At 41.1% G+C, this 9,354-nt stretch overlaps 1 protein-coding gene across 1 annotated transcript; it reads left to right on the forward strand.

Annotated features, from left to right (window-relative positions):
* Positions 1-114: 114 nt before the first annotated feature.
* On the forward strand, positions 115-8,774 carry scinlb (scinderin like b). The gene is made up of 16 exons (XM_077725308.1): positions 115-256; positions 1,969-2,156; positions 2,463-2,617; positions 4,423-4,584; positions 4,737-4,886; positions 4,998-5,087; positions 5,244-5,465; positions 5,541-5,756; positions 5,936-6,057; positions 6,134-6,224; positions 6,640-6,810; positions 6,876-7,050; positions 7,164-7,279; positions 7,356-7,433; positions 7,717-7,777; positions 8,292-8,774. The coding sequence occupies exons 2-16, from the start codon at positions 1,976-1,978 to the stop codon at positions 8,450-8,452; spliced, it is 2,151 nt and encodes a 716-aa protein (XP_077581434.1). The 5' UTR covers positions 115-256; positions 1,969-1,975; the 3' UTR covers positions 8,453-8,774.
* Positions 8,775-9,354: the final 580 nt, after the last annotated feature.

Below are 9,354 nucleotides of genomic sequence, written 5' to 3' on the forward strand. Positions count from 1 at the left end.
GTATTTGAAATCCAGAAAAGAACAGGAAATCGCCAACCCAGTTTATTAAAAACAAACTATTACTGCGTGTATGTATCAAAAGAACATCTGGATTTGTATATATTTCATTTTCGCCTGCCTGCTGCTCTCAGCCAATCGGGGCGTCGTATTCTTACAGACCACGCCCTCCAGTTTTCACTCCAGACAACACACACGCGACTGAATCCCAATCACTCCCGCATCTGCAGCTTCCGACAACACTTCATCCTCTCCAAATGTAAGTTTGCACTTTTAATTATCCACTTTTGGTGTTTTACATTGACATTATGACGCTTTTTTATTGGTTTGTGAACCTTTCCCTGGTTAACAAGAAGTGCATTTCCGCACAAGGCACTTTAAAATTGCTACGGCAGAGAGCGAAAAACCAAAGAGCGACGTTATGTAACATGTAAAAGCGCAATAAATCCGTAATAGTGACATCTCACGCGCATGGTCTTGATTGGTCACTGGAAATCAAATAAGCGATGATGATGTCACTGTTTTAACCTCCCGTACAATTTCGCGAGCTTAATTCATGTTCAGAGAGAAGTATAGTTGACTTTTACTCACAATACAGTTATATTTTCCTCGAAAAGTGCAAATCTGTTAATTTGAATGTTAAAATTGGAGAGTTATTTACACAAATGAAGTGCTCCTTTTTTGGTAACGTCTCCAAAAGCAGTTACTTTAAAAATGTTTTTTTTTTTTTTACATTGACCACAAATATTTTTTTTCAATTTGACTTTTATGACACTAAAGCTTTGGGAACAGTTAATGTTTGGCTGGGAATGGGAGTAGTCATCCAAAGGGAATTATTATTTAAATGTCCCATCTAAATATGGTATTATCTTTCTCAGAAAAATAGTAATTTGAGGTCTGATCATTTGAATTTCATTACTGGAGGCTGCACATTTCTTGGTCAAACCAGATTTCCTTCAAAATTAGCTCTGTTTACATTAATTACACAGACTGTCAAATTACCATTTACAACACAGAAACTCATAATGTATTGGACGTCTATTGCCGTCAATAAAATTAAAAAGTTATTACACACAACATATTAATAATTAAATTTTCATGCAGTTCTTTATAAACCAAGCTAAGTGCTTTTATTGATGAAATCTCTACCAAGAACTTCCCGGTATCTGCTACCCGACCTCTTTAATAAATTCAACACAAGATGCATTAAGGGTGTTCAATAAAGATAACAATAGACTATTTGCTACTTTATAAATGCTAGAGTTGTAAATTTTTCTCAAAAAGTGAACATGCAAATAGTAAATGTGTATGTTGAGAGATGAAAAAAAAACTCTTGCGATAATCCAGATGTCTTCAAAACTGTGTAATCTGTCGCTTGTGTAATAATCTACTATAATCTGGCATCTCTGGTGGTATGACATAGCAGTGTTTTTATTGCATGTTTGAGGGAAAATCCCAAAGTAAATGCTTGTTTTTTGTGTTATTGTGCTGCTATTGCATGCAGAATATTTTAGAGACGTATATTAGCATGCAGGTTTTCGGTTACTTGTAAATAATAATACAAGGAGTCCCTTAAACAAGGATTCGGAACTGTCAGATGAAGAGTTCCATGCTTTAAGACGAGTTTTTCTGGTTTCAAACAAGCAGTAGTTCTACAAACATGGGGAGACTGCAGTTTCCAAACTGGCAATTTAACATTGGAATATATTGAAAAATCTTGGGAATGAATATAGAATTTTAAATTCGGATTCATTATTCTTAGATTTACACAAAAGCAAAGTCTTAGAATATTTTCAATGGCAATAAATGAGTCCACAAACAGGTAAGTATACTATACAGTATTCAGTCATTGTGTGCTCTCTCCATTGTTGTCTTAGTCATCCTTTGTGCTTGAATTTGATTGGCAACTTTGTTTGTGTGGCTTATGTTTGCAATGCAAAATCCGCCATTGAACATCCTGCTTTGTGTTAGCGCCACCATGGTGTCCCATCAAGAGTTTGCAACGGCTGGAAAGAAGCCCGGCCTGCAAGTGTGGCGCATCGAGAACTTGGACCTGAAGCCCGTTCCCAAGGCGCTGCATGGAAACTTTTACACTGGAGATTCCTATTTGCTGCTTTTCACCACCTCGGCGCCCTCGTATAACATCCACATGTGGTTAGGTAAGAGGGAGACGTTAAAGTGAAAGAACTAACAGGCTAGGACAAGTTTGCAACTTTGTAATTAAAAAAAAGGTCTGATTTTGGAATGTTGCAGCTTGATGGAAAAGTTGCATTTGTTTTTTGATTCATCGAGCAGCTATGGTTGGAGTGAGTCAGCATCTCCTTACGTGACTGAGGACACTTTGGCCAACTCTTACAAATACTTGATTCATTTCACCGTTTACCTTTCCTTTTTTTGGATAGTACAAATTATAGTCCAAAAAAATACAGCAGTTCAAGCATTATTGTGTTTTTTTCTTCTCCTAGGTGACGAATGCTCTCAGGACGAAAGCGGCGCGGCCGCCATCTTTGCCATGCAATTGGACGACTTCTTGGGCGGAGGGCCGGTCCAATTTCGGGAGCTGCAGAGGAGCGAATCCAACACCTTTCTGGGTTACTTCAAATCGGGCGTCACATACAAGGTGAGCTCCACACAAAATGAGTGAAAGGCCCACGCGTGATACAGATAAGAGTCTTCCGTCACTGGTTTCAACTATGCGGAGGACAACCAATACATCAATTATTTATATTGCTCGATTGCAATAGTTATGTATCTACAAGTCTTGATAATGTATTTTTCACCATTATTTCACTTAATTAGTGTAATAGTGGGACTTTAAAAGATGTAATATCTTCATTGCGTGGACTCAAATGTACCTCTATGGTTTATGACTGTCAGTTCCTTGTGTTGATCAGTTCAAAGTCCACACGCAAAGTCCTCTCTTAAAATATTTCCATGCCAAGGCGTGTCTACTAACGTTTGGTTATTCCCCCCCATCTGTTTCTTGTTGCCCCAACTTCCTCCTCTAGCTTTTTGCTAAAAATATTCCGCAGGGCATGTGTTTTCTCTCTTCAGAAATGTCAGTCAAAACCGCAGTTAGTCATGATGTTATGCAATAATATTTACATGCTGCCATTTTGGGGTGGGGGCAAACCCATATAGATTTAGTTGCAGTTTGTGTCACAGTTTGCATGTTCATCTTCAGAAATATGTCTATATTTCTTTTTCTAATGTAGCATATTCTGATTTTCCTATTTTTTAATTTGGAGGTCCACTTTTTATGGTCTATTCTCATTGGGAGCACAATATGTTCTTGAATTTTTCTTTCCAGTTGAACAAACACAAGGCGCATTGTTGCCATGGAAAGTCTGCTTGAATGTGGTTTCCATTGGGAGGCCACTCCTCCCGATTGTGGCAAAGCCCCCGTAGGCAAAGACATGTTTGTCCTCTGCTCAACTCAAATGCCTCTATAATTGTCTCTGTGCCACCGCTAATGAGCACGTCTGTCTTTCATTTGCTTGTCTTGTAAATGCATTCACGTTCTGCCTCACAAAGGACGGCACTTTACGAGAGGGCTTCACTTGCACGGTACTCACCGGGTTCTACTTTTTGTTCATTGACAGTTATTCAAGGAACATTTTTTCCCCATATCTGATAGCTCATTGGTCCTTGTTGATTCCCTGTACGGTGGTGCAAAGTTCAGGTCCTTCTCACTGTGCTTCAAGTTGATGATTCTTAGTCACCCAACTGAATGGACCTCCAATCCTGTCGTGTGTGTGTGTGGTTAATCCCAACCTGATCCGTTCATTCTTTTTTTTTGACATAACAAAATGTTATTTTTGCAGAATTGAAGCGCCTTAATTCTCACCTGAGTTCGTGAGAAAACTTATATATCATGAATTTGGCCATTTTATATCACGAATAAGTCATCATTGAACCCTAGATACCCGATTTGACTTTTTAACTCCTCCATTGCCATTGACTGCAATAGAACTCTAATTCATCTTGACTGGTGTTGAATGCTAGCCAGATGAAACGGATTTGTTGTTGTCAATGAAAGTGAAAGGGTTAAACATTCTCATTTTATTAGGGGCCTAAGAAATTTGTTTCGCATTCTCGGGGGCTTAAACCACTTGTTGACTCAGTTTATATTTGAAATACAGAAAGTCATGGAGGAATACAGAAGTCAGTAAAAGTAATGATAAAGAATAAGATGATGAATGATAAAATAATACAATTAGTTTGCTTTTTTATATATATACATATTGCCTACCATATTTCATTCATATTTTTTCCAAAAATGTCAATTTCTTCCATTCCTTTTTATTTCTTTGTTGACTCCTAGACCTCTAGAGGCCGTTTCCAAGTATTACTGTAAGAATTAACGGTTGAAACGTGATGATTTCGTGACAATAAATTTGACTCGCCGTATGGCTGTTGTTTCAGAAAGGGGGCGTGGCATCTGGCTTCCAGCACGTGGTGACCAACGAAAGCAACGTGAAAAGGCTGCTTCACGTCAAAGGTCGCAGGGCCATCAGGGCCACGGAGGTGGAATTGTCCTGGGCCAGCTTCAACAAGGGAGACTGCTTCATCGTTGACCTCGGAAAGGTCATTCTCTATTTTTAACTCTGGCGACTGATGAGTAAAATGTTGATGTTTCACTACATCGCGGTTATTTGACTACTGCGGCTGGTCTTGGAATATGTTACCCGCCATAAACGAGGTATTACTGTTTTTTTTTTTTGTGTCCCTGTTGGCAGGAAATTTACCAATGGTGCGGAAGCGAGTGCAACCGTTTCGAAAGGTTGAAGGCCTCCAACGTGGCCATCCACATCCGAGACAACGAGAGAAATGGACGCGCCAAATTGCACATGGTGGAGGAGGGCCAAGAGACGGCGGAATTCACAGAGGTGACCGCCCCCCACATTCATTGCACGTGCCACATGGCCAAAGAAAATACACGTTTTTAGATACAAACTGGAGTTATCTTTTAAGTGTACTTTTTAAATTTGTTCTTGTAGGTGATGGGACCTAAAACTGCAATTGCACCAAGCACTCCAGATGATGAAAAAGTGGAAAGCACCAATAGAAAGAAGGGTGCACTCTACATGGTAAGATATAAATTTAAAAGTAAACATTTACTCGCATGTCTTGCAAGTTGTGTGTCACAACTAGTGGTGAGAAAATACATGAGGACCTTTCATCATTATAGCATTAGTATTTTAACCTTTTAAGCATGTTATCCGTCATTTTCTTCTACATTTCAGATTTCTGATGCCTCGGGTTCCATGAAGGGGTCCGTGGTGGCGTCCTCCAGCCCCTTCAAGCAGGCCATGTTATCTCCCGAGGAGTGTTACATCCTGGATAACGGCGTGGACAACAACATCTTTGTTTGGAAAGGTCCAAGGGCCAACACATCCGAGCGCAAAGCCGCCATGTCCGCCGGACAGAAATTCATCAAGGACAAAGGCTACAGCAGCAAATGTCGGGTAAGGCTACATTTTTCGAGACGCCGCCGCGTCCGGCCACCGCAACTGTTTGTCCGTTTTTTTTTATCCCGGCAGCTCCAAGTTCTGCCGGCCGGGGCCGAGACCATCCTCTTCAAGCAGTTTTTCATCGACTGGAAAGATAAAGATGAGACCACTGGGCCCAGTCAGGCCTACGTGATTGGCCGCGTGGCCAAAGTGGAGCAGGTGCCCTTCGATGCATCCGCCCTGCACGCCAATAAAGCCATGGCGGCTCAGCATGGCATGGTGGACGACGGCAAGGGCAAGTTTCAGGTAAAAAAAACTAAAAAAGACCATCAAAAAACAAGTTTTTTCTATTAAAAGACAATTATAGCATGTTTTAAAGTGTTAAAGAAGGCAGGATACATTTGAAAATGTATATTGACTATCAAAATAATTCCACCATGGTAGATTTAAAATTGTATTCATTTTTAAACTTTTTTTTTTTTTAGATTTGGCGTGTGGACAATGGCGAAAAGGTTCCCGTGGATCCCGCATCTTATGGTCACTTCTATGGGGGAGACTGTTACCTCATCCTCTACACCTACAAGACTGGACAGATCATTTACACTTGGTGTGTAGATAGATTGAGTCGCTAAAGTCGTTATAGTCAGCTACTAAAAGGAAATATCCGTGTGCAACTTTATTAGGCAGGGCCTGAAGGCTACCCAGGACGAACTGGCCGCGTCGGCGTTCCTCACCGTCAAACTGGATGATGCCATGGGAGGTTCCCCCGTTCAGGTCAGAGCTTGTCTTTGTCACACTTTGTCCTTTTTAGTATTTGAACTCGTTCACAGACATTGATGGATAACTGGGATCTTTAGATCCCTCCCAGGTTAGATGGATTGGACATCTATTGCCATTAAAGTCCTAGAAACATGTTCAATTGCTGTGACTTCACCTAATATAAACATACAACACGATTGGCCAAGAGAGGGCACTGTTTTAGATATATAAAAAATAATCACCTGCCATATGAAAGGTTCAAGTTTGATTTATTTAAGAAGGGATAGCACATAATAATGAACATATGTATGTAAATATGTAAGATTGTGAAAGTGTAGTGCAATCCACCTGGACTGGGAGGCTAAAGCCAGATGGATTGGACGTCAATAGCAACCAGTGAGTTGAAGTCTGGTGTTCTAATGATGTCCAGGTTCGGGTTACTCAAGGCCAGGAGCCCCCCCACCTGATGAGCCTGTTCCAGGGCAGACCCATGATCATCCACAGTGGAGGAACATCTCGCAAAGGCGGCCAAACTCAAAGCGCCAGCACTCGTCTCTTCCACATCCGCCAAAGCTCCTCACACGCCACCCGAGCCGTGGAGGTCGGCAAACCCGTCCATCCGTTCGAGACACATTCCCCGCCTCTTACTTCCCGACCTCCCCTCAGGTGGACGCCTGCGCTTCCAAGCTGAACACCAACGACGCCTTTGTGCTGAAGACGCCCGGCGGCGTGTACGTGTGGCGCGGCGTGGGAGCTAGCGACGACGAGATGCAGGCCGCCAAACACGTGGTGGGCTTCCTGGGTGGGAGCGCCAGCCAGGTGGCGGAGGGAAAGGAGCCAGGTGGGCGTCACTCTTTAAACTGATCAACCACTCGTTTTAATCGTTTTTTATTCCCGTTCTAGAGTTGTTGATTTGCTTTATTTTCTGAGTAGTATAGTGTTTTTCTCTCTTAGCTGCGTTTTGGTCCAGCTTGGGCGGCAAGAAAGAATACCAGACGGGCAAAGCCCTGCAGAACGTCATCAAGGCACCTCGTCTGTTCGGCTGCTCCAACAAAAGCGGAAGACTCATTGTATGTCGAATCTCAATCAATTCCTAACGCCAAAGAATTGTTTTTGAAACTAATTAATTGTTCTTCACCCACTCAGGTTGAAGAAGTACCAGGAGATTTTACTCAGTCTGACCTGGCCACGGATGACGTCATGATTCTGGATACATGGTCTCAAGTAAGTTGTTCTTATATGTGGAGGGAGGCCATTGTTTTTTTTTTAAATAGTATTTTCTTATGGTGTGAAAGGAGATCTTTTTAATGAATCAAAATAAGATTTTGCAAACAGCTGCCGTTTCTTGAGGAAAACATTACATACATTTTTGTAGTTCACCAGCTATTTCTATTGATAAATCAACGATCAAAATATAATTGTTTTTGGCAGCCCCAAGTTTTTATTTTTTATGCAGTTCTTCTTGACGAATCATGACAAACTGCATTACTCTGTTCCACTCCTTTAGCTCTTCCTTTGGATTGGAAAGGAGGCCAATGCACAGGAAAGGACCGGAGCTCCCAAATTAGGTTGGTTATACAAAAGTTTATGACCGGGCCGAGAATAATATTTAGCTGTCACATGTTGAACCTTTTCAATTCTTTAAAATATATATTTTTTTACCATAAATGAAGCATTTTGCACCAAAATTGAACAATTCTTCTCCAAAAGCAACCCATATAGAATTTTCTATCACTTAAGTCAAGGCACTTTAGACCAAAACTGCCATTTTTAACTACAAATTAGAATTTCAAAAATGAACAATTGAACCTTGAATCTTAGTTCAGTTTTTCAGTGTGTTCAGGGGGAGTGCTTCTTCAAAGTCTTCTTCCTCCGCTCACATGACGGCCTTTTGACTCATAACAATGTAGACTGCCTTTTTACTCTTTTTCTGGAGGGCAACCATGTATACGAGTGCACTTTTCCATAGACGTCATTAATGTGTCTGTGGTTGCACTCACAGTCAAAACGGACAAGACGTCTTTCCGTCTTAAGGGAGAATATTTCATTCATCACATTCTATTTTTTTCCGCCCTCTTCCAGCTAGGGAATATCTGGACTCGGACCCGGCCGGTCGCAAGGGGCTGCCTATCACCACCATCAAACAGGGAGGCGAACCGCCAATTTTCACTGGCTGGTTCCACGCTTGGGACCCCAAGATGTGGGAGACGGACCCTTTCGACAGAATCCGCGCTCGTTTCTAAACGTCCCCCAAGCGTCTTGCCACATTTGTTTTGCGCTAGCAGCCATTTTGGCTCTTTTAGGTAATGCCCAAGTGCCAAAAGCTGATCTGCTTAATATCATCATATCATCCTTTTAATACCACCCCCATCATATCAACCATTTTTAATCCATTTTTTTTGCTATGATGTGTTGTTGTTTTTAAGTACTGGGTTGGTGGGCTTGCATGCATTTTTATCCTGCTGTGGAAAATATTGTATAATCATGAACGCACACCATTTTTAGCCACGAGCAAGTAAAATGCCCTCAAGGAAGTTTTGCTAATAAAACCCTTGAGTTGAAATAGGATGTCATGATTTTTTTTGTCATTATTCATTCATCAATCACATTCGTTCATTCAAATTCATGAGCTTGCTTGCCTTTATTTGATCTAAAAATAAATAATAATAACTGCATTCCCTTTTCAAATTTGAAAATTACTAAATGAGATATATTTTTTAAATACAATATATTTTGTAAACTTTTTCAGTTGTACTGCTGATGATGGAGGTTCAATAATGTTGCCCTTCATCCTTCTGCTGCATTAGATGTCCAATCTATTTCAAATTGGTAAGTTGGCAGTGAAAGGACCAAAAATGTCCAATTTTCACTAAAAGACTAACATTTTCTAACCAAAATGCCTGCCCAAAAACAAAGCATTTTATACCCCTCACTCCCTTCCACTGGATTGGACGCGTATTGTCGTCAATGGCAGCTTCCATCGTGATGCAGGTCATGAAGTCCAAAAACAACATGATCTGCGATTCTTTAAATAGCATAGACACAACAGAAAGGCGATGATAGGCATCCATCGGCATTCTAACCTGAAGCTCTCCCCGCCACTCTGGTGCTCATTGGGGGATAAAACCGAGCGTCGCGTAGTCAT

This window comes from Stigmatopora nigra, chromosome 9 (assembly GCF_051989575.1).
Source record: "Stigmatopora nigra isolate UIUO_SnigA chromosome 9, RoL_Snig_1.1, whole genome shotgun sequence".
Taxonomy (NCBI): domain Eukaryota; kingdom Metazoa; phylum Chordata; class Actinopteri; order Syngnathiformes; family Syngnathidae; genus Stigmatopora; species Stigmatopora nigra.

Excerpts from the sequence above, each read along its gene's own strand:
- scinlb (XM_077725308.1), top strand. The coding sequence starts at position 1,976 with ATGGTGTCCCATCAAGAGTTTGCAACGGCTGGAAAGAAGCCCGGCCTG. Across the intron at positions 5,757-5,935 it reads ACGGCAAGGGCAAGTTTCAG|ATTTGGCGTGTGGACAATGG; the intron begins GTAAAAAAAACT and ends TTTTTTTTTTAG. Across the intron at positions 6,225-6,639 it reads TGGGAGGTTCCCCCGTTCAG|GTTCGGGTTACTCAAGGCCA; the intron begins GTCAGAGCTTGT and ends AATGATGTCCAG.